Genomic DNA, 26,660 nt, shown 5'->3' with positions numbered 1-26,660 from the left:
AGCGAGCGACCTGAACTAATTTTCACTCTCTGTCCTTCTCACACGTGTATTCATCCTCTCTCTCGGCGCCACGGTAGAAAGAGAGAACCGCGTTAGACAAGGACAGAAATCGCCTGTTCTCTATCTTTCTCGTACACATCTTCTCTCTCTCACACACGCTAACTAGTCTAGTGGCGCCATCGGTGGCAAAATGTCCAAGCTTGTCGTGAATCTGTAAATTTAAACAATGATATGCACATAACTCCTGTAATACCTTGCATAATAAATGTTTGACTTCAGTATAAACATAATAGGATCTTACACTATATTGAAGTAGAATTTAAATCAAGTTTTTCAACGTTTAATTTTTTCATAAGGACTTGTGGTCGATACCTGATAATAATGGTAAATTCCTTATCGACACCGCAGTGGATTATCACCTGAACTTTGGCGGAAACTTCTTTGTCGATTCAGAAGAGGATCTCTTTTACCGTTTTTTGTTTCGTTTATCTTTTTGAATTTCCGATTGATTTTGTTAATTAATAAATTGCTATCTGGTTGTTAAAACGTGTGATTATTGAAACTTGAAAATAAAACCACTTATATTCCGAACATAAATTTATTATAGTCTCAAGTGCTATAGACTTTGGCATTTTGTGCGAGATCTAGCGGTAAAAAGTCGAACTTATTTCTCGACAAGCTTGTACGTTTTGCCACCGATGGCGCCACTGGATTAGTTGGCGTGTGTGAGAGAGAGAAGACATGTACGAGAAGGATAGAGAACAGACGATTATTTCTCTCCTTGTCTAACGCGGTTCTCTCTTTCTACCGTGTCCCTGAGAGAGATGATGAATGCATGTAAGAAGGACAGAGAGTGAAAATTAGTTCAAGTCGCTCGCCGCTAGATGATTATAGCGTCGCCGTGCCCGTAAATTGAAACTATGGATAAAAATTTGATTTTAATTTTGAATGAAATTAATTATAATAAATCCTTCAAACTATAAAAGTAAAAATAGCATGAGGAAGACATTAGGCTTACAAATGCTTACAAAATCATGTATGCATTGTCCATCATTAGGATGAACGATATTATTTATGTTTAATCGTCATATTTGTGTAAATTCTGTACTGAAAATCGCATAAATAATATCCGAAAAATTATTGTATTAAAATTCTAGTAGGAAAAGTGTATGTAATTTAAATATGTACATCTTCCTCAAACTATATATATATACACATATATTCAATTCATGTGTGACAAGGATATTAACTATTTTTATATATATATAAAAATATTAATATCCTTGTCACACATGAATTGAAATACATGAAACAACAAAGTTCCATGTGAAAATATAAAGTAAACTAAAATTCAATAGGGCAAGTACCGTAGTCAATGGGTGACTAAAAAATAAAATAGGTACACAAATATCGAAGGAATAATATTTTATTCAATCTACTCTATGCTTACAATAATTCCAGTAAAGTATTAATAGTTGTACATCATTGTCAGAATGAAATTCATGCAGAAATAGCAAAATTCATTTCTGTTTATTCGTTTAGACAACTGAAAATAATATGTACACATCAACAACAATTATTCAATTATTTATTTTGGCTACGCTTGTCGAAAGAATATGTGAAAACAGCGTAGCAAACGAATAAATTTTCTTACAATTTTGCATTTATCAATGTTACATGTTCTCTTGTCTAACTTTAAATTGAAAGTGCAACAAAAAACGCCTATCCGTTTATTTGTTATCAAGTTCCGGGTCCGGCTGATGAAGTCGACGATGCGACGTTAACTGCAATTAACAATTATAAATAAATTATACATAAATTTTACATAAATTAATTGTATTATCAATTTTTCAAATGTATTTAATGGTTTTTGTGTTTAAAAATGAAGTTAAAAAATGAATAAATACTTCTTATTGAATTCATATTCATATTATAATACAAAATGAAATAACAGTGAGCATAGTACTCGTAATAAGTACTATGACATTTAACATATTAATTTCCTTTATACAAGTAGTTGTAGATTTAAGATGCCAACCATTTCTCTGATGCAAATAGAAAATTTCAAATCAAAAAATTGTGAAGAATTCTTTAAATTAATTTAAAATGAAAAATGTATGTGTTTTACTTTAAATTTTGTAGTTACTCAAAATATTCATGAGAACCTCTTCCATATTTAGTTAATTCTTTCATTAGGTAAAAGCAAGTAGAAATTAAAATAAACTCGTCTTGCAGTTAAATATGATTAATTACTTTATGTACCCATTGCCCAACGATGAAGGATAACGTGTAAGGATCGAATCTCGAGGGATCCTGACGACGCGATTGCGGAAGGAGCACCTCCCCTTGGCCTTCAAACTTTCGCATAGGAAGAGCAAACTCGTTCAGACGCATCGTTCCCAGTTCCTGGCTCTTGTCGCTGGTCGTCGCCTCGTTTTCTTGAAGTGCGTTGTTCCGTACGTGTGGATCGAACCTCTTGCCATGGCCACCGAAACAGGAGTGTCCAAATGCTGAACAACCACCTGCCAAATAAAACTAAATCATTAGTAAGCTATAGTTTACTTTAACATCAGCAGCTATAATTAAACATACATACATGAAATTTGCATTAGAGAAATGCTGGACATCTCAAATTTACAACTACAGTATTGTTTCGAAATAAGCAACACGGTCGGGACCAGCGAGTTGGTTATTTCGAGGCAATACTGTAGTTGTAAATTTAAGATGTCCAGTATTTCTCTAATGCAAATAGAAAATTTCAAATCACAAAATTGTAAAGAATTCTTTAAATTAATTTAAAATGGAAAATCTGCGCGTTTTACTTTCAATTTTGTAGTTACTATAAATACTGTAGTTGTAAATTTAAAATGTTTACTATTTCTCTAATGCAAATAAAAAATTTCAAATCACAAAATTGTAAAGAATTCTTTAAATTAATTTAAAATGAAAAATCTACGTGGCTTGATTTAAATTTTGTGGTTACTAAAAATACAGTATGTCTTCAGTATGTATAAGTAACTACAAAATTTAAATCAAGACACGTAGATTTTTCATTTTAAATTAATTTAAAGAATTCTTTACAATTTTATGATTTGAAATTTTCTATTTGCATTAGAGAAATGCTGGACATCTTAAATTTACAACTACAGTATTGTCTCGAGATAAGCAACTCGATCGGGACCGGCGAGTTGCTTATCTCGAGACAATACTGTGTTTTTAGTAACTACAAAATTTAAAGGAAAACACGTAGATTTTTCATGTATGTACAATTAATTGAGCAATGTCAACAGTGATATGGCAATATTAATACACTGAAGATAACACTCGCATCTCCAATTTAATTATTTTAATATTATTGCATTTGTGAGTATAATTAAATATTGTATAATTAATAGAGGAATGTTATTATGAGGACATGATAATGATAATATTTGTGAGTCAACTAAAGGGTTAATTAAACAGTGTTTATGCTAACAGAGCAGAGCTGGACGTCACAATAGTGAATCCAGTGCCGGTGTTAGCATTTTTTGGTGCCCTGGGCAAAATTATCGTGGCACAATTACAATTACGATACAATTTTGTAAAAAAAAGGTTAAGGTAATAATATCAAACGATAAATCTGTAGTTAGATTGTAAAAATTGTTAAAGTACATAGCGTAGGAGGCGTGGTGCCCCCCACAAATCTTTCAACCCCGCCCCTTTCCCTCCTAACGTCTGAGTGAATTCTCAGAGTTATTCTTATTTTTATTTTGAATCAATAATGGTATTGCGATGGCACCTTTCAAAATAAAATCATAAATTGATTATCAAACTTACAAAGCTTGTATTAACATTACAATAAACGCGAATACAATCGTTAAAACATAATGGAGAATGCAAAACCAGAATCAGGCCAATATTTCAGGTAAGAAATGCCTTGTGACCGAATGATCTGATTCGTTGCACGTGGGCAGCAGTACAAAAATAGGGAAAACGAAGAAATCAATGAGAGCCCCGATCGGGGCACTTATTCACTCAATTATTATCTTAAACGAAGCCGAGTTTAATCGATGCTTGGTTTCAAGCTTCTTCCCCTCGCGATCATTCGTGCATTTTAAAAGCTTGGGTAGTCTTCTAAAGAGACAGGAAGAAAGAGACGTAAAGAAACTTCTCGCGAAAAATGATTTTCCTAGCTTGCACAGACTCTCGTTGACGTAAATGCAGGAATTTCAAGAATGAATATTGTTTTCGTTTACTCTTACAACTTTTTGGGTTTTGCTTAAACGCGGAATGAAGCTGAAAGAAACGTCCAAAGGTGAAACGTCGACGCGAAACTTCATCTTCTTGAAGTGAGAATCGACGTGACAGAAAATGGGAAAATGTCCGACCTTTCGCTGCCATTTTTGTGAAATGAGACACGTGGAGGCTGAAGAGATTATGTTTTATTTTGATAAGAATACGTTTTCAATGTGAAATCACAAACTTTATAAATAAAGTTGTGGCATCGTTATACTCACAATGACAAATATCGATTGCAACATCTGAGTTTCGGAAAACAAAAGACAGTCACCTACTGATTCACGAAGGAACACGAAGTTAAACAGTCACGAACGACATAAAATAATGTACCACGCGGATGAAATCGCGGAGCACAGCTAGTACTAAATAAATATTATAAATATATAAACGTTTAGTCGCACTCTGCGATTAATCACTCGTTTATGATTAAATGCACTCTACGGACTGCTTGTATTCCTGGCCTTAGTCGTAATTGTACTCGAGTGTAAATGGTTTTGTTATTTTCGATCGTAAATGGGAGTGGCATAATTCCATTATGCGACTTATTCGACTGCGTCGAAGTACCCTGACATGTCGCGCTCTGTTTTCTCGCAGTTTGTATTTTCATTTAACTTGGCAGTTTGTTTATAGATTGTGTAATCTTCCTGTAATTGGATTCTTGGTATTTTAAGACACGTGTACTGTCCTTTCGTTTGAACTGATAGAGCAGAGGGAGGGAGGGATACATAATATTTTTTTAAATTTTAAATGGGGATACAACAATTAATTGAATTAAAATCAACTAAAATTTACAATGGAAGAACATATCATTGCATTGCATATCATTGCAAATAAAGCTCTCGCAACGCAACTGTGTTCTATTAAATAAATAAAAAATTGCGGAACTGTCACCGATTCTTGAAAATGAAAAATGGAAAAGTGATAAAAAATACATAGAAACGAACTGGATTCTTGAGTTTGTATGCATAGAGATATAAATAGTTTTATTCTCTCTTCTTCTTATTTAACTCTATTTGTTATTTGGAGTATTGTATTTTACTTATATGTTGTATTGTAGATATAGAGATTCTTTTACCCCGAAGAATGAAGAAGAGGAAGACAACTGACCTAGTTTCCAGTATGCATCATGCGCTTAAAGATCTATCTTCCATCTCTTCCCCAAATTTTCTAGATGCACACTTTTATCTCTCAAACGAAAAGGCATCCTGACATGATGTAACAGTATTATGTACTAGGTATCTTAAAAAGATCTCCGAGAGAGCGGTCTTATGGATGTGAGTGGCGAGAATGAAACCTGGCGAAGAGTCGTGTATGTCACGTGTCATCTGATACCAGAGACAACCAAAATTTGTCTTAAATAATAGATAACAAACAAAGTCAATGTTTCAAGAATATTTCAATATTTTGAAATTTCTCGTCCTGTTATTCAAATTTGAATTTTATAGTAATCTAGGAAAGAAGAAACATTTGTTTATAAACAGAGATGGGCAAAATCTTTATCCAAATAAAAATTTTAAATATCGAATAAAGATAAAAAATTATTATCTTTTACTCGTCGAATAGAACAAAAGATACATAACTTTATCTTTATTTGATGACTGCCGAATAAAAAAACGTATTCGAAGTAAATGTACTCAAAGGATAAAGATAACTTAAATTATTTTTATTCGAAGGCTAAAGATACCTGCTTTATCTGCAGAAAGTTTCACTCGTTGAGTAGTTTTCCCATTTTTAACTTTAACCGACCGCTAGAGATACCTGGTTTCTACCCGAGAGTTTCAACCCTAAGATACTTTTCCGCATTTGTATCTTTATTCGACGGCTAGAGTTACCTAGTTTCTCTCCAGAGTAGGTTATTTTCGCATTTTTATCTTTAACTGAAGTTTCACTCGTCGCGTGGGATAACTTTCGTACTTTTATCTTTATCCGAAATTATCGAATAAGGGTCGAATAACTTTTCCAGCGGTATTTACTGTTTAATCGGCGGTTGTAAAGTATAGTTATACATAATTATACAGGAGTAAGGAAGTGTATACTTGTGCATATAGACGTGTACTGTAGATGTAAATTATGGTCTTTTTAAATGTTTATAAGTATTGTTATTGCAAAATACCTATTGTTTGCTACGACTCGGCAACGAGTAACCGATCGAGATGATTTCATGATCTTCCCATGTAGAAAAATTTATAAATTTCTTAAATTGATATTATTTATCTCAATTTCAATTTTAGTAAGTTTACCTATATTTGAATATTATAAAATTGGGACATGTATATTTTGTCCATTAAACCAAATTTTATTTTGACTAATTACAGGAACATTTATTATATTAACATGATTAGGAAGACAATTAATTGAATATCTTAATATTGAACTTAGTCAAATTTGAACATTCATGAAATCTTAATTGGCATAAATTAATATTTAAATATTTATAAACAGTTAATGGTATAATAGTTATAACAACACCGCATGTACAAACTGCGTATTCGTACAGAACAAATCAGAGTGAAATCAGTGTTCGACCATGTTGTGACTTAGCATGCAGAATTTCTTCACTTTAAGGTCGCTTAAAAGAGCACATTTAAAAATTAACTTCGGCGCAGGTCGAATCATAAGCAATGACCAGCACAAACATGTGGCCGCCAGATACATGGGAAGACCATAAATATTTAATGGGATAGGGTGTCTCAAAAATGTTGGAGGTCCTTGAAAGGGGTGGTATGATTTAAAAGACCTTTTTGTTAAGCAGATATTAACAGAAAACCCCGACCAATCAGAGCGCGGCTGACTAGTGCATAGCCTATACTACTGCGGCTGACTAGTGCGTAGCCTATGCTACTGCGACTGTTTAGTCGGGGTTTTCTGTTAATATCTCCTTAACGAAACCTCGGACAACATTCACGCTAAGGAAAAAGTTATTTCAAATCACCCTCCGAACCACTCCGAACCTCTTTCAAGGACCTCCAACATTTTTGGGACACTCTGTATATGTTATCCTACAATTCGTTTAATTTCAATAAAAATATCGTTTTTACTTCATTTTTGGTGCGTCTATACATCTTGTTATAGATATACATCATGCCATAACTATATCAAAGAATTATATATAGACTGCGGATTTTGATGCATTTATAGGAAATTTGAGTACGCAAGAAACTACAAAATGGACACAGTATGCAATAATATTAAAAAATTTTGAAATTAAAATTTGTATTATAATATTTGCAAGGTGAAATGAATTCTTATGTAAATTTAATTTTTGTTGGTACGTTTGCAAGGATTTTATTTTGCAAAAAAATCCGCAGTCTAATTACATATATAACTAATTTATAACATAAAAAATAATTTTTTGGAAAAAAAATTTAACCGACTTCAAAAAAGTTACAGTGAAAAGTATCAAATAATTTCTAGTCAATTTATATGAATACGCACTAGCTCTAGATATAATTGCTTAAAAGTATGGGAAAATGCAGTGAAAAGTGTGAAATAATTTCTATTCAAACTGCACTGTTATTCACCATCGTTTGATGAATTTGGTTAAATTATTAAATACATCATATTAAATGCAATGCACCTTTTTCGGAGGCGGCGAAAAATTTAAAATTAAGTATATTCAAAATTGCCAAACTTGGTATAACTTTCTGTCGGAGAAACAAAAAATATGGTCTTTAATTATTGCTATCATTACATCCACTTTAGACATCATATTCATTAACACTATTCAATTTCGCCGCCCCCACCAAATACTATCCCAAACGTATTTCCATGGGGAGAGTTTATATATTAGCAGTAATCAATTATGCCGCCCCTCCCCTCCAAAAATGCCCCAAATCTACTCGCACTATATTTCCGTGTACATACTATATACATTAACTATTAATTCCACATAGACAATAAACATGTGTACATTGACATCATTCAATACTGTCGCCTCTACCAAAAGCTAACCCAAACCGGAATTAAAAAGTTTTTACATCTGCGCCGCCTCCGAAAAAGGTGCATTGCATTTAATATGATGTATTTAATAATTTAACCAAATTCATCAAATGATGGTGAATAACAATGCAGTTTAAATAGAAATTATTTCACACTTTTCACTGCATTTTCCCATACTTTTACGCAATTATATCTAGAGCTAGTGCGTATTCATATACATTAACTAGAAATTATTTCATACTTTTCATTGCATTTTTCCATACTTTTAAGCAATTATATCTAGAGCTAGTGTGTATTCATATAAATTAACTAGAAATTATTTCATACTTTTCATTGCATTTTTCCATACTTTTAAGCAATTATATCTAGAGCTAGTGCGGATTCATATAAATTAACTAGAAATTATTTGATACTTTTCACTGTAACTTTTTTGAAGTCGCATAAATTTTTTTTTCAAAAAATTATTTTATTTCACTCTTTTTAGTGGCAATCTATAACCAATAGGTTTCATGCAATAACAATAGTTATGAGCAATATACAGGATGACCCAAAAACGATGGAGGTCCATGAAAAGGATTGTTCCGCGGGGGGGGGGGGGCAGGGTGAAACAATTTTTTCTTAGTCTATGCTACCGCAGGCACTCCACGGTATACTCGCGCTCTGATTGGTCGGGGGTTTCTCTCAATATCTTCTTAACGAAGCCTCGAATAACATTTTCGTTAAGAAAAAATTGTTTCAAATCAGCCTCCCGAAACACCCCATTCAAGGACAACCAATATTTTTTGGACACCCTGTATAATTGCAAATGGGAACATCACGAATTCATCTATTACGAAATGCGGAAGGTTCCATCGCGCTCGGTAATTTCCTCACCGAGTTACATCATATAATAGGAATTTTGCGATAACAATAGTTATAAACAATACAGAAATCCATAAATTTCTGCATCTGTGATCATTGCGAAAACCCCTCCGGCAGCAAAATGTAAGGGGTTTCATCGATTTCATCGATTTCAGGCCAAACATACGTGAAATAGTACGCTTTTCGCGATAAAAAGTGATATAATGTGGTAAAAAACAAAATAAGGACAAATGTTTTGTTATGGGACCAAATGCCAACTGCTCTTCCAGATGTAAGAAGTTTCAATCTGATTGGTCCATCCGTCTCGGAGTAAGAAGCAAGACAAAATATTTCTGTTTTTAAAAAAAAAACGGGTAAAAAATGACAAATCACAGAAAGTCGTGATAATGGGACCACCGAGGGGGCATGCTCTACAAGATGCAATAGGATTCATTCCGATTGGTCAAGCCATCTCGGCGTAATCGGTGAACAGACATAAAAAAAAAAAAAAAAAAAAAAAATGTATATACATGTCGAATTGAGTAACCTCCTCCTTTTCGAAGTCAGTTAAAAAGAACAACAATGATTGTACTTTTCGAACAATGGCAACGAATAAACAGTATATTTATATATTTTCAATAAAAGGCAATATGTATAACATTCTAGAATTCGTTTAATTCGAAGAATTGTTCTGACTCAATTTTCTGACTTAATTAATCAGAGCATACATACATCATATCGCAGAACAAGATGTAACGTAAAACGATCTGTAATTTCACTTTCCGAACAACGACAAATGAGATCGTTAAACCAGCCAGCATTTGTCAGACAGGTACGCGGGCGAAACGACGTCGCTTTATAAGAATCGGTATTTCTCAAGCACGTTGTTTTATTACTTCCGCCTTCTATTCGTCGCAACGCGAAGTCGAATCTCTGCATTATGAGATTCATAAATTTGTTGCTTGCAGACGTTAAATCCGCGTTCGATGGCGGAGCTGGTTACACGGACCGTAAACATTTCGCAGCGGAAGTACAGGACGCAGTTGTTGAAAACGTAATTTCGTCGGGGTGTTATAAATGCCAACGAAAATATAGTCGAAGCGAAAATATAGTCGAAGAAATGATTTTTTTTCTTCGAGAAATGTTCTTTAATTCGAGCTGGATAATTCGTTCGCTTTTTTCCTAAAAAGCCGTTGTCCATTTGTGGATCTAATGAGGGCTTTATACGTTTGGAAATCTCGCAGAAACAGTCTGCGAATCGGGGCTGATGGAACGCAGTTCTTGGAGAGTAAAAGCAAAAGTAAAGGGACGGCAAGTTGCCCGACCTCGTTGTAGATAGAAATTACGTTATACCCGGGATCGAGTGATTTAATAAAAGTCGTTCGTCTCGGTACGAAACTACGAATGCTGTTTGAATTTAAAGCGCGACATGGCGACGAACATTTAGCGTTTCATCCAGCCGCCTCCTTTTTCCCAATTACTCGAATTACGAACAAAACGAGCGCAAATTGTTTCAGATTTTTTAGTCTTATTTCGGAGTGTCGTTTGCGCGACACGAATGACGCGTATCCTTAACCCTTTGACTACGGGACGATTTTTGATTGAAATTCTGAGATGCGTAAAGATGTGCATTTCAAAAAAAATATCAACTTATTGGGAATGATAAGACGGAACATTTTGATATGTAGAGTTTATTCGTGGAACGTTCAATTTCAGAGGTCAAAATTAAAAACTTGGAAGACTTGTTATTTTAAGGAAAAAAAAACAATAGTCGTTCAATCGAATTAGAAAAAAATATCACCTTATAGAGAATGACAAAATGAAACTTTTTTGTATTTACAGTTTATTCATACGACGTTCAGTTTCAGAAATAAAAATTGAAAACTTAGAGAACTATTTTCCTGAAATTCAATTTTTGCAACCAATTTCTAAATTTCCAATTTTTAATTTCGAAACTAACCATCCTATGAATAAACTGTAAATACAAAAAAGTTTCGCCTCATCATCCCCTATAACCTTATATTTTTGATAATTTGATTAAACTAATACAAACATTTTTCTGAATCCATTTCTCGAGGGCGTCTCTTATCAAATTAATTTGATTGTCAATTAATTTAATTTTATTGTGCAATAATGTGAAGAGAAATAATCTCTTCTATCCATTTGTTAAGTTCAATAGCTGTTAATGTGGGCAAAGTTTGGATAAGTGTTGACTTTTATTCCACCCAACGAATCGTTTCATTATCACTGATAGCAAATTTTTAATGAACTTGATGTAACGATATATTAATTTGCGAATTACGAATTACAAGTGCAGCAAAGTGGGTTACGTACATGATTAGTATTTCACGATTAAATACATCATAACAACGTAAACAGACAGACGTATAAATTCATTTTAAAACTAATTAAAATTTGCAAAATTAATACTTAATTAATTAAAACTGATAGTATAAAGCAGAGTTTTAAAAAATTGCTCCAAGAACAGCATAATTAAATGTTACAAGCACCCGTGAAATTAGTTTCGCGTGTTTTTGTTCCATAGAAAATGTTTAAACAAGCGCAATTTCATTTTAGCAAAGACTACTGAAGTTTAAACAGTTTGAATAAACTAAAATGACGATGAACTAATTATAAAGTACCTCATTGTTCGGATAAACATTACGTTAACGCCACCGAACGTTCCAAGTTTCAATTTGTTTTTTTCATTGCAAACTTCGTAGTAAAAAATTGTAACAAATATTATCGATTTAATGTAAAAGATCACATTGTCAACATCTAAAAAATCTATTAAAGTTAAGCATATAATTATACGTGAAATGTTTCTTGAAAAATTGCATTTGTTACAAAATTAATCGTCCGATGACTTTTAATGGTATGAAAATTCCGATGGAAATTTATGCGCATATTTAAAAAAATTGTTACATCTTAAAATGTGGATTTAGCAGATAAAAGGTGAAAGTCAAATGAATCGCTTTAAGTAGTATTGGAAGAACAGGTTTACTTTCAAAACTCGAACGTTTGCACTGAGTACTCTTCGCTCCTGTTATTTTCTTTTGTGTTATTCCGTTTGTTTATTAAGTACCATCCATAAGTCACCCACGGTTTAAACAAAAGTGATGGTAAGGTTATCAGACTTATTCAAATAAATATTACAGAAATATATACAAGCTATTAGTACAATGCAAAAGTCCTTGGGCATAATGTGAAGCTTATTATTGCACTTAAATAAATATGTATATTTATTATTTATAAGGGAGTTCCACGTAACATTTTTAACGATTTTTCAAGTACTTGAATCTGACAATATTTTAAACAAATAGTGATTAGTTTTCGATTGGCTATACATTAAAATAGAAAAAAATTCGAAAAGAAATTTTTTTTTAGTATTGTCACGGCCGCCTTTGTTTTTTAAATGACATTTTATTTTTGTAAGTATTACAGTTTGTGCCAAGACGAATACAATGACCTAGATGACCTTGGGATGACTTTGGAGGCAAAGAAATGAAAATTTCATTTTTTTTTTAATTAGAAATGATTTAAAAGATTTAAAAAAGAATGAAACAATAAAGGTTTCAAGTTGGTCACCTGGGAGTTGATTTAATTATTGTTGAACACGTTTGGGATTATTTGGACAGAGTTCGAAGGAGAAGAGAGCCGAAAGATGTAGATGAACTGTTTGAGGTATTAAAAGCTAAATGCTGAAACATTCCCAGTGAAATAATTAAAAAGAAAAAACAGACATGGAAGTTGTTCAAGAAGATTCGACGTTATTACGAAGGTAAATGAAGTACTAAATATTAAGTCCTCCTTTAATGTACACTATTTTTAAAATAAAATATATAAGCTAAATCCAAATGTGCACTCTTTTGCACAGGACTATATTAATATACGTAAAGAAATTGTCCGTTTTTACGGGTCGGATATCGATTCAGGGAAAAATGGCCCATCGGTAATAAAGAAAAATAAAGTAATCGCGAACAACGTGTTACGTGTTGCGCAACAGCATCGATTGAAAGAATATCCACTCTGTAATCAATGCAATAGCGGTGCGTTACTAAATAACGACCATAACGAACTCGCGGATATAAAGTATTTGCCGGGCAATGGGTGCTGTCTAATGACCGTTTTCATTTATTGCGTAACGAGAGTTCGCTCCCCTGTTTCCCGTTTTCTGACCGGCTCCGTGCAACTTTTCCAAGAGTGATTTCTACCCCATTGCGAGATTGCTGGACCCAAACGAGATTGCTATTATATTCCGTCAACGGTCTTTCTTCTCTTCGACTAAGCTTTATTGTTCAACAATTCGTCCAGCTTTTCGAATATTGAGAAATAATAACAGGTAACCGTTGGTAGTTTATTCTGCCGAAATGTTTTTGTCGCAATTTTCATTGGTAGATATACAAGAATTTACTATTGGTCTCTATTATTTAAAAAAAATAGAGTAGTATCTACTCAAGTGTTGACCAGGTTTGACCCTTTTTCCTTGTTGAAAGTAAACCAGACTTCGCGTCGGACACAATGCATGGTACCAAAATTATCAGACCCTATCTTAGCGTTTTATAGTTGAGATAACGCTTATCGATACGCCAATTTACTCCAACATCGAGTGGGCAGACGTCCAGTATGGTTATGGACGAGTTAATGAAGATTGCAGACATGTTCATACTCTCTATCATTAAATATTTCGTAAATATGAACAATAGCATCAATTAGACTTTCGGATGACAACTGTATAAAAACAATTTAAAAATTACATGATTAGGTACCAAAAACAATATTCTTCAATTTTTAGACCATTTTTCCATTAAAAAAAAATGTAAATAGGATATTTATGTTGATCACTCTAATTATTATAATTGAATAAAAGTATTCCAAAAAATGTTCATAGTTTCTATCATTAAATATTTCCAATAAATAAACAATACCATCAATTGGAATTTCTGGTGATGACTGTATAGAAACAATTTAAAAATGACATGTTTGGATACCAAAAACAATATTCTTCAATTTTCAGACCATTTTTCCATTAAAAAAAAAATGTCATTTATGTCAGGACATTTATATTTATTTTAGGACATTTATGTTGATCACTTAAATTATCTTATAATAATAATAAATATCTATAATAATAATAATAATAATAATAATAATAATAATAATCTGTTTATTAAAATATATTATACATCCATAAAAAGGCTCCTTGCTTGTAAAATTGAATCGAGTCACCTTTGGTGCCCAACTACAGTTAGGTTAACCACAGAAGTAGCATTTGTTGAACAAAAGAAGAAGGTCCGCAATTGTCAGATCAAAGTGCACCTAATTGGAACAGCGGTTTCAAGTTAGTTTCCCGGGAATCGGCAACAATAACAATTGTTAACGGGCCAGCCAATTGTTTAGGGGATAACAAGTTGCCAAGAACAGGACATTTAATCCCTTAGGGTAAGAGGACTCCATCTTGGACGAGGAATAGCATTTTCCCTTCGGTTGGTATCAAAGTTCTGCTTACTGCAATTAGGCTCGTGTTTTCTGATGGATTAGAAACCTTTACTTGAGTGAATTCCTTAAAAAGATGGTGAGCACGAAGAAAAGAGTTAGTAGTCTTCAATTTATTAACAATCTAGTAAGTTAAGAATTAACATTAATTCTTCGCGTGCCTTGAGTTATTTAAAAAACAAAGTTGAATTATTAATTCTAGTTGAATTAATCTAATCAAGAAACTTTGTCTTGATTAACTTCGAATGAAAGATCATCGCGAGATTAATACAACACTGGATCAAGGTTTTAAATTGTTGTATAACCGTGTTATAATTAAATCGTTAAAATGTTTAAGCTTATTGTATGTATAAGGCGTTATCGTTACATTTTCAAAGTGCATTACTGAAACCATCAAGAAGTCTATGGAAGGAAGATGATGTTTCACAAGTTCCGTGGAAACTTTTATGAATCTTATGATCATGGCCATTATGGATAGAAAAGAAAGTCTACTTTTCTTCATTGATATGGCGCGTAGAATTAATTAATATGAGGAGAAGAGCTTATATAACGTTGCATTTATTTAATACCTTTTAATTTTATTATTTTATTAATTGTGGTTTCTCAGCACAGATCTTGCTATTAATATTTAATCAAGATTGATTGAAATTTCTAATTGCAAATTCGAAGGGACACGAATCATTAATCAACGTTACAATGAGATTTATACGAATTAAGATTTTACAATACGATACAGTAATTTTACAGAAAAAGTTTCTTAATTAAGATAAATGAAGCTCGTCCTTAAAATATCAAATTTAATCCTTTTCCTTTATAAATTATTTATTGTAATTGAATATTATCTATAATCTCCTGTAATTAAAATTGATTCGAAAGGAAGAATCTCTTGAATCGAACTGCAACAATTTGCATACCAACTTCCCTATTTTAAATATCTGAACCTTTGTTTTACCGTTTCCCCCATTTTTTTCTGTTTTCTTAATTCCGAAACGTGTCCCGGCCAAAATTCCTTCTAAACTGCAAAACTTCTAATTGAACGAGTTCAAATGGACTCAAAGAAGCAAGTAAACAAAGTCACTTACAAATTCTACAATTCCAAACTCTGATGATTGAACAAAATTTCAGACAAAATTTCAAATGTTAGAAACATAAAGTCTTCATAAATGCACAAATATCTCTACCATAAATGCACTGAAACCATCCCCACCACTGGAGGGTATAACCCTCGAGGGGTCGAGGAGTTTGATCGCCGAGCAGTGTAAACACGATCTGGGATCGGGTTACTCGGTGAGACAATTTAATGCAACGGTGAAACTATTTTATTATTAACTTTTGTGTTGTAAAACTTTTACCCATCATGTTCCAGACATTTTTCTGATTAAAATGAGATCAAACACGACGTAATTCGCAACGTATTTATTTGTAACAACTTATTATGTATCATATATCATAGAACTATAAATATCGTCCGAATTATATCGTGTTTGGTCTCATTTTAATCAGAAGAATGTCAGGAATATGATGGTAAAAGTTTTACAACACAAAAGTTGATAATAAAAAAGTCCTTCTCTACGTTCGAAGCTTGTCGGCAAACATCAGGTACGAAGTCTACCATAAATGCACAGTCCCGAATTTGTGCATTCATAGAGACTTTACTGTAAAATAAAATTTCGAATAACTTAATTATCAAACGTCATCGAGTAAAGTATGTTAGAATTTTATTTTTTTTTTCTTATCAGAATTTTCTGAAAATTTTTCTTGATTGAAATACTTTCTTCGCTTATAGGGTCGGTAACTAAAACATCATAATGCGAACGTTTGAACGTCGAAGAAGGTGGAAAATTACGATCGAATATAGACTTACTGCTTTTCTTATTTAAACCAATTCATACTTGATCAGTTATCGATTCCCGTCTATATTTTGAAGCGCACGAGTGGAGCGAAGGGCTAGACGCATTATAAGTCGATATAGCTTCGTCGCGATAGTGTTATAGAACAGGTATAAAGTACCTTTGAGCCCTGAGCAAGCGAAACCCGTTCCCATCATATTTTCCATACATCAAATCATCGTGAGTAATAAGATTTCGAGCGAATAGACCCCTGGCCAGTAAGACGTTCGAAAGAGATAATGAAACCACCGCGGGATGGACAGTAGCTTTTATAGGATTTTTGGCGAGCAAGTTTCTCGACCTAATAATATCCACGAGGTCTTTCGAAATAGAATGTCGGAACATTTTTTTAATATAGGACAATTCGAGTGAATTGATCATTCCTTTGTATTGATTCGTCGAAGCATGAAGTCTCAAAACTGAAAGAATTTTCTTGTCTCGTTTAACCCTTTGTAATTTAAATTTTCTGATTTCTGATTTTCTGAATTCTTAATCAACGTTTTCAATTTTTTAATTTTAATTGATGACAATTGTACAAGTGTGTATAGTTAATTTCATTCTTTTCATAGGAGGAGTCGTTTTCGAACAAAATCAATGTTGAAGGTTCATTGGGTACGTATAGGATTGATACTCGATTGGCACGTCTGACCATTGCTTGACTTTTCTACTTGCTCTGGGTCTCTCAAGCTATTGGCGATTAGTATGACGTTCCTACTATGTATTTCTGGTTCTGACTAGTCAGAGAACTGTCAGATTGACGGAAAACAAATCGCCACCAAACGCCACCAAACAACCAACTTTAGTTAATTAACTCTCTAATTTTAGTTAAAAATTTTAATCGTTTTTTTTTACCAGATGACGTGTACGTCTTAATTATATAATGTCTGTGATAACTAGACTGCGGATTACATGCAATTATGACGTGCAATAATATAGAAAAAGACTGAAATAAAATAATTTTTTGGGAAAAAAATTTAACCGACTTCAAAAAAGGTGCAGTGAAAAGTATGAAATAATTTCTAGTCAATTTATATGAATACGCACTGGCTCTAGATATAATTATTTTATTTCACTCTTTTTAGTGGCAATCTATAACAAATAGGTTTCATGCAATAACAATAGTTATGAACAACATACAGGCTGACCCAAAAACGTTGGAAGTCCTTGAAAGGGGTGGTTCCGGGGCGGGTGGGGTGGTGATTAGAAACAATTTTTCCTTAGCGAAAATGGTGTTCGAGGCTTCGTTAAGGGCATATTCCGGAAACAGAAAGTCACGACCAATCAGAGCGCGAGTATACCGGAGGAGCGTCTGCGGAGCCTACGCTACCGTACGCGCTCCACGGTATACCCGCGCTCTGATTGGTCGGGGGTTTCTGTCAATATCTCCTTAACGAAGCCTCGAACAACATTTTCGCTATGAAAAAATTGTTTCTAATCACCCCCCGAAACACCCCATTCAAGGACATCCAACATTTTTGAGACACCCTGTATAGTTGCGAATGAGATTATCAGGAATGCTGGAAGGTTATAAAAATATGGAATTAATCGGGATCGGAATCGGAATTAATTAATGAACCAAGAAAAAAGATAGGAATTTTGCAATAACAATAGTTATAAACAATATGAAAAATTCATAAACCTGTACGGCAGCAAAATGTAAGGGGTTTCATCGATTTCATCGATTTCAGGCCAAACATACGTGAAATAGTACGCTTTTCGCGATAAAAAGTGATATAATGTGGTAAAAAACAAAATAAGGACAAATGTTTTGTTATGGGACCAAATGCCAACTGCTCTTCCAGATGCAAGAAGTTTCAATCTGATTGGTCCATCCGTCTCGGAGTAAGAAGCAAGACAAAATATTTCTGTTTTTAAAAAAAAAAACGGGTAAAAAATGACAAATCACAAAATGTTTCTTTTACGCGACCAACTGGAAGAAATACTCGACAAGATGCAAGAGGTTTCACTCCGATTCATCAAGCCATCTCGACGTAATCGGCAAGCAAGCATACCTAAAAATCACGGTATTTTGGTAAAAAAAACGGGTAAAAAATGACAAATCGCAAAAAGTCGTGATAATGGGACCACCGGGGGTGACCAACAGGATTCATTCCGATTGGTCAAGCCATCTCGGCGTAATCGGTGAACAGACATTAAAAAAAAAAATCTACAAGTCGAATTGAGTAACCTCCTCCTTTTCGAAATCGGTTAAAAATATACGTAAAATGTACATAATATATTTTGAAAATATTCTATGTTTATTATAATCATATTATTATTCCATTTTCCATAAGTGCACTGCACATAACTTTTAATTATGTTTGATATGTGTTTATTATATTAGTTTATATGATAAATACATGAAATCCCCAGCCAAATGTTAACTAATAATAATATTGATGTACATAATACATTTTGAAAATATTCTACATTTATTAGAATGATATTGTTATTTCATTTTGCATAAGTAACTGTAGAAAAATAATCTTTGCATGAACATTCACAGTTTATTAATAACGTAATTTCAAAAAAATTAAACCCTTCCTTAATTCCTTAAAAATATGATTTAATAACACGATTAATAGCTAATTACCAGTTTCTGACTAATTTGCTACTTCGGTTCTTTTCAAGCTCAAGGTATTAATTACACTCGCAATATTCTAATTTCTAACGAAAGTAAATGAAACAATGGATACAATAGTATAATAACGAAAGCCAGCTGTGACTGACTAGCTGTGTTGTTAAAATCTGACCTCGATATTATTAAACGTCAGCAATATTCAGGTTTCGCTTGAATTGTGCCAAGGTTTAATTGTTAATTAATTGTTTATATAAATAGGTAATAATACAACCTATTTTTGGACAGGTTCATTACGCGAGATGAAAAGTGGTGTACTACAAGGGTTTTGCTCCAAAAGTACTCGAAATTTCTTTGGTGTAATTGTGATATTATTTTCATTAAAATCTCGTTTACAACTGTGCTCGCGCGGTTTAACGTTCCTTTTTACCTTACCTCCTTAACGCTCCTCGAGGAGTCGCAATAAGCCAGAGAGCTGACATTAAATTTTGGATAAAATTCAAAGAAACATCGAGGTCGTCAAAATTGTCGTAAAATGCTTACAAAAAACAAAGCTGGCATCGTTGTTAAAAAACTTTTCCAATATTAGTTAGGGACAATGAACTTCGAACTGCTAACACCTACGAAAACGTTAATATCGTTTCTGTCGAAGTATATCACGGTATAACTGTATAATAAAATTCATTTTTCTTTTTTATTTTCTGGCCAAATGTTTTCGAATAAAAATTGAACTATTCGTTATTCGTTATTTAGTTGGTCTTTTATGGTACGAAAGTTGCGCAAGTATGTTATTAAAATTTTCGAACAGGTTCACTGTGGTCTGAAACGTTTTGTAGCCGGAATTGCTAGGAAAGAATTAATTTTCTCACCGCGACAGATTTTCTTCTCACAAAGCCATCGATAAGGTCAACTTTCTCGCCCCGAAAGGTGTCATAGCGTTTGACCGCCTAGTATTCGTACGATTTGGCTGACTGTGAGTATTTTCTACCGTCCCAAATCGAAAAGTGATTCGAAAGGAAAGCAATCCAACGCGATTTCAAATGTTCAAAAGCCTTGCACCGTTTCCAGGCTTCTCGAGGAGTATAATAATCTCTAGAGCTCACGTAATTGTTATATACAACGTTTTCGCTCAGAACAACCAAAAGTTCTTTTTTAATTTAAATAATTCTTAGTCAAAATAAAATCAATATTTGTCTATCAAAAATATGTTATAAGTTTGTTTATGATACTGTAATTAATACACTTGGACCACTCGCGTAAATCTACTTCACTCATCGCGGTATGCAAATGGATGCCATCAACAAAATGGCGGCTCTCGATGACACCACGCGTTTATAACAACGATCAAACCTAACGAGGTGGTATAACGTTGTGAAATTTTAAACCAATGTTCCAAAAGGATTTCAGCAGGTTTTGTTAAAAGTTCGATTTTGAAATTGCAATTAATTTCAGAGCAATTAATTAGAACTGCCTGAAATGATCACGCAAAGCATAATGAGCTTTTCATCCGACTCGAAATAATTGCTCGATTGCTTTTTTATTTAAAATTGTGTACAATACATACAGTCACTCTCATAAGTTTAAATTAAATGGTAGGTTTAATGTTTCCAATTCAATTTTTCATTATAAATATGTACGTATATGTGTAAAGTTTATTCGTGCACATATTTGTAAGGAAACATTTATTTGAAAATATCAAACCTGTCATTTAATATGGATATGGAGAGTATGGATACTTTTGGGACTGACTGTATAACAGAAAAAAGAAATGTTCTTTATGAACCTTTATTTATAGAAAATTGGCAAGACAATTTCCAATATTATTATTTAAAAGAATATTGTCCTCTTCTTTTCCAATTTTCTTCGAACTCCATGCTTCAAATATTTAACTATTTATTTCATTATACAGAAACTGTTAGAGAAGTAAAGTAAATTTAAAATTTCACGCCACTATTCTCTAGAGAGCGTTTATGGGAAAGCGAAATGCGTTTTGTTTTAAGTTCCGATTTTCGTGTTCATCTTAATATTATTTTATATTTCTAAGAAAACTCTTTGTTCTTTTGTGATATAATTTATTTTCCCTCATGTTATGGATACATTCTAAATTGTACGATTTAATAAATAAATATTAATAATATATTTCTAAAAGAAACATAGTCAAGAGTTCTTTTCTTGAGTTGTATTGAAGAACATCACGAAATATTAGAAGGCATTCAATTGTTATTACTGTAAGAAGATAACGAAGAATCCAATAATTATATCATAAAGATATAAATGTGCAATGGTGGAAATATATCTCTTTTCTGCGAATTAGGGAATCTCACGTAGTAATGGAGAATCGATCAGTCGATTCTGTTCTTCCCGTCCAAGGAACAATACACCGTGCACTCGTGAAATCTATCCGACAACATCATCGAATGTAACAATAATCGGTTACGACTTCTCATTTTTGCTCGTCTTAACGCCTCCTGAGTAGCTACTGATAACTCGCATTACGCGAAACATGTCTTAGAAATGAAGTTTCCATTTTCCTCGAAGTAATATTTTGTTACTTCGTTTTCCCAGTTTTTTCGCAACGTCCCAAGAAAATTTACACGAGGAGTCCAAGCTTCTCGTGTTTTATTTATGAAGGAAGGTTATATTTCGATCGGTGAACGCATCGGTCACGTGGTCGATGTGTTCGTCGTTTTTCGGGCACCTTCGTGAAGTATCGTGACGCGTTTTTCGTTTTTTTGAGGCAAGCGAGAGCTTGGGACTTTTTGTCAGTAGTCAGAACCAAAAACAGTCGTACGTATGGGTGTGCCCTCTAGAGAATAGTGGCGCTAAACTTTAATTTTACTTTACTTCTCTAACAGTTTCTGGATGACGAAATAAATAGTTAAATATTTGGGGTATGGAATTCGAAGAAAGTTGGAAAAGAACAGGACAATATTCTTTAAAATAAAAATATTGGAGATTGCCTTGTCAATTTTGTATAAATAAAGGTTCAGAATGAACATTTATTTTCTTCTGTATAATAAAATAAATAATTAAGGATATGGAGTTCGAAGAAAGTCGGAAAAGAACAGGACAATATTCTTTTAAATAATAATATTGGAGATTGCCTTGTCAATTTTCTATAAATAAAGGTTCAGAAAGAACATTTATTTTCGTCAGGTTTCTTTTATACATTTTCAATTTTATATTAATTATATTATATTTACAAGTTTCTCGCGTGTCTAATTTATTCACCACGGTTATCCTAAATCCTACATTTATTTAATGGGGTAAACACGTGAGAGAATAATTATTTAATATCGCATCGAAAAGTACCGAAGTCACTTGCCTTAAAATAATTAACATAGTTAAAAATGGCGTGGACAAGTATGAAGGACACCAATTTTCTTTTTTTATTCGTTCGTCTCTCAGATTAATGTCATTAAAAGTTATCATAATCAGTACTTCGAGTCGTTCAAAGGTAATCCGTAATTAACAATAACATTGTTATATGCACATACTTCGACGTTACATGATTGTCTGAGGTTACCTTGTTCGCACAAAATTTTACGTAAGTGCAATCTGTTAGGCTGTCACATACGAGACTCGTTCTTCGTCAATAAAATCTAAAAGCCACGTGACATGTTTGCGTTTCTATGGCGATCCTGATAAGGTTATTTCCCTTCCTTTTCGAGAGTGATAAACTAATTTCGTGTTGTATCAAACTTCGTACAGTCTTCTTCAAGTATGAACAAGAAGTCTACAAAAATATAATTAAAGAGAAATATCGAATTGGTATAGTAATATTATTCTTATTATTTTGTTAAGTCACCTAATGATACATGATGTTAATGGCATTGAAAAATACGTAAATAAATAAAATTTCACCTGGAATTATTAGAAATGGTTTAGCGAACCAAAATGTGCAATAACGACGTGAATAAATAAGTAAATAGAACTTTTAGTGTTCTAATACTAGAATCTAATAAATTATAATAATTTTACGTTTCTAATACCGAGTACTGTCTTCCCAAATTCGTATGTCTGAAATAGCAAAGTATGTTTTGAAATACCAATAGAGAAAATATGTACTATATCAAATAATCATAATTTTTACATAACCGGAAATAGAATTTTAAGTGACTTGAATTCACGTCAGCGGTCGCGAGTGTGACAAAAGAGTCGCCTGGTGCGAAGGAACCCCATGCAAAAACTTTTGAATTTGGCTCCACCCAGGCAAAGTTCCTAAAAAAAAACTAATCAACCCCCAGAAGTGAACCACTTGCAAGTTCGTCTCAAAATCGTTATTCGCATTCGTAGGTTCAACATTGAAAACTGCGGCGCACGGTTAATTAACGCAACAGTTCGAACGAAGCTTAAATTAATAATACCGTGGTATTATCATAAACAATCGTGCGACAATTGGTCAATAGAAATGTTAGTTTAAACCGTTGTAATTTCGTAACGAACGATTGGCGCGTGACAAAATATTCGCGCCTGTGTCGTCGATTTATTAATTAGGTTTCATGCAGCTGCGAAACTGTAAAGATAAGGTAAACAAAATTTTGTTCTCTTTCATCCAGAATCGATAATGTTGAATATTCAATGCAGCATTCGATGCCCTTTCCTCTACGCACAATTACTCTTTCCAGACAAATTTGAATAGATTCATAAAAAATACATTTTCCCCAAAGTTCAAATTTTCATTTGTACATTTTTCAAAGCATTCTTCTGTTTCTTCTCTTCGCACACTGCTGTTTCTGATAGAGGCATAAGTTTGAAGCTCTAATTATTTTTGCCTAAGTATTTAAATATCAACGCTAGCCATTATATTAAATTCATTTAAAACTTATCTTTCGAACTAAACTTTTCTTCTGTCACTCTACAAATTTTTTATCCGACCTTTTTTTTTATGCGATCCTCTTCTTTACATGGTTTAATCACGCACCTCGATTGCGATTAATAATTCCACCTTTTTCCGTTCTTATAATGATAAATAGCCAACTCAACGCTGTTGTATTATAATTTATCGATCATTACTATTCTATTCCATTGTATACCATTCTTTGTAAAATAATACATGCAATGAATAAAAAAATCTATACCTTGAACCGTGCCTCGAATCCAAACGAGTTTTATTCCAAAAATAATCGTAATATTCCGGTTTTATTCGACGCCATCGCGCATTCGGATAAACGAAATACATGTTGCGGAAGAATGAACGAATTCCTTTGGCGAAGGTCGTCAGGAAATTTGTGAAAATTTAAACGCGCACTAGTAAAAAGGTGTGTGAATTTTAAAATGAGATTTAAAATTAGCGAAGCGTAGAAAAATTACAAAAGAGGGATTTCCGTATCGGAGCCGATACGATGATCCATCTTCTGGTAGAATGACAATAGAGCTTGGGTAAAAATGGTCAGATCTTTGTACGCGACGTGTGTCACTTGCCGAACAAATGAAGAGAAAGCAGTCGATGAGAGAATTTTTTGTAAAATAATTTTTTGATACATTGGACTAATCGTGACTCCAGGAATGTGTGAAAACCTGTGCAGTAGATCTGGTTTAGTGGGAGGAGTGGATTCTGCTGTCGAGACTCGTTATTAGAAACGGATTCAAGTCACAAAAACTTACATGACATTTTTATATACAGTAAAGACTGGATAAGTTCAAGACAGGATTGACTGGATAAATGCAAGATGCTTGAAAAATCTTAAATTGAAGTAAATCCACGTTCTAGATTCTAAATTCCTTTTAATACATGATTCTATTCCAATTATTTAAATCGTTCCCACTCATAGTGCAATCTTTACCAAAGAATTCTCACTAGATTCACTTCAGTCTATACAAATAATCCCCACCACTGGGAAGGGTTCCCCCTTGACGTTCCGCGAGCGAGCAGTGTAATATGATCTATTGTATCACCGATACGTTTCGGCCGACTGCTTTTGTTCCTCGGACCTCTTTCGCTTTCACTCTCTGTCCTTTTCTATGTTCGACGCTCAACTCAAGCCAAATTAAAGTAAACACAGAATGGAAACCCCGACTGGATAACGATCCAGTTGGGTCCCGATTTTTTTGCACTTATCCAGTCTTTACTGTATTAGAAGGATTTTGATTTCTCTCGTTCCTTGCAGAACCGAGATTACTATTGTCAATTACTATTGTAAAAAAGCCTGCAGTATTTTCGGAGGTGAGTAATGTATTCCGACAAAGAGAGAAACGTATGTCGACATGGATTAATGAAAAATCACCGTGGAGAAGGAAAAGAATCGAGTAAAGGGAATATTCAGCCAACGGTAGAGCATATTGGAGTCAGCGTTTTTATGAGAGATTAGTTAGGTTATCCTACAAGTTCATGCCACTTACACGTCTGCTACTCAAATTAATATGTGAAACTTTTTTTATAACACGTTTTGCCTTTTTTTTATCAAACTTAAGGGTATGTTTCACATATAATTTGAGTAGTATAAGCATAACTGGCATGAACTTTTACAGATTACACATCTGTATTAAATCTTGGCTCTCAAAACAAAATACTTAAAATTTTCCTAGTCGTGAACGGACAGATATTTAAATTTGCATTAACGCGTAACGCTGAGCGGATAATTTTTGTTTGCCCCCCAGCAAGAGAAGCAATTTAAGTTCGGGTAACACAGAACGGCGAAAGTCTTATTCATTCGATTGCTTTTATGTGCTCCGCGCATTTCTACTTCGCATTTATGGCTCTTCGAAATAAAGTTCCTCTTTAAGCTTCGCTCCCCCCGTACAAAGGGCGAATATCAAAAATTCCCATTCATAACTGCGACGTACACCAGGTTTTCATATTTCGCACGTTCACGTCTTTCTCAAGTAGGATGTGAAAGAGGGACGAGGCATTTGTCCTGATTTCTCTATCAGTTATTCGCTAAACGCACGCCTTGTGTATCTTAGAAGACGACGAAACAATGCGACGCATTGTTGATTCGAAATCCTCGTTAAACCGCCACGAGGACAAACTGCACCCCAGTGGAACGCTAATTATGATAGTTTTGATGAACCTTCGGGATTGAAAATGTGGCAAAAGGCTTTCAAACTTTTCGTTTTAATTCTACCGAGAACGAAGAGAATGAATTAAAAGAAATTAATTTGAAATTTTGTCGTGTTTTTTGACCGTATGAATGTACGTCAATTTATTATATCAGGCGTGGAAACAATTCAAATTAACAGAGACGAATATATCGCAACACTTTCCGTCGAATCATTTTAATACTTGTTATTGAAGAAAATAATTATTCGAACGAAACATTTTCATAAATATGTTGATCAAAACGTTTATAATTCGGGTTATTAATGTGATTTAACTCGTGCAATGAAGTAGATTTTATTCTGTGACTGCTTTATCGGAGACGGTCGAGACCAAATACTAACTTTTTAAAATTGAATTCTCTTTGAACTACACAGGGCATGATGGAGATTATTTGTCGAGCTGATTTCCTGTGTTGTTATCAATTGTTCAGTATTACTAGAAGGCTGCAAGCTTTTTTTGGATGCTTGATAATTATTATTATTAATTATAGGCAATGTAAAATTTAATGTAATAATCTAAAATCCTGTTGGGACTTTCAAGATCCAAATTGTTTTCCATGTTATTAATGACCTGTTTGTTAATTATTATTATTAATTAT

General features: G+C 33.3%; 1 protein-coding gene across 2 annotated transcripts in view; it reads right to left on the bottom strand.

Moving 5' to 3' along the window:
- Positions 1–1,413: 1,413 nt before the first annotated feature.
- The window catches only part of LOC128879086 (uncharacterized), a 27,202-nt gene continuing 1,955 nt past the window's right edge, over positions 1,414–26,660 (bottom strand). The window contains exons 2-3 of one of the 2 annotated variants that reach the window (XM_054127920.1): positions 2,254–2,522; positions 1,414–1,784 (exon numbers count right to left, since the gene is read on the bottom strand). In XM_054127920.1, coding sequence (XP_053983895.1) covers positions 1,731–1,784; positions 2,254–2,522 — 323 coding nt within the window. In that variant the 3' untranslated portion in view covers positions 1,414–1,730. The remainder of the gene's footprint in view (positions 1,785–2,253; positions 2,523–26,660) is intronic. The other variant, XM_054127921.1, reaches the window with a different exon arrangement.

This window comes from Hylaeus volcanicus, chromosome 6 (assembly GCF_026283585.1).
Source record: "Hylaeus volcanicus isolate JK05 chromosome 6, UHH_iyHylVolc1.0_haploid, whole genome shotgun sequence".
NCBI classification, from domain to species: domain Eukaryota; kingdom Metazoa; phylum Arthropoda; class Insecta; order Hymenoptera; family Colletidae; genus Hylaeus; species Hylaeus volcanicus.
Note: the sequence above shows the minus strand (reverse complement) of the source record. Positions and strands in the feature narration are given on the sequence as shown.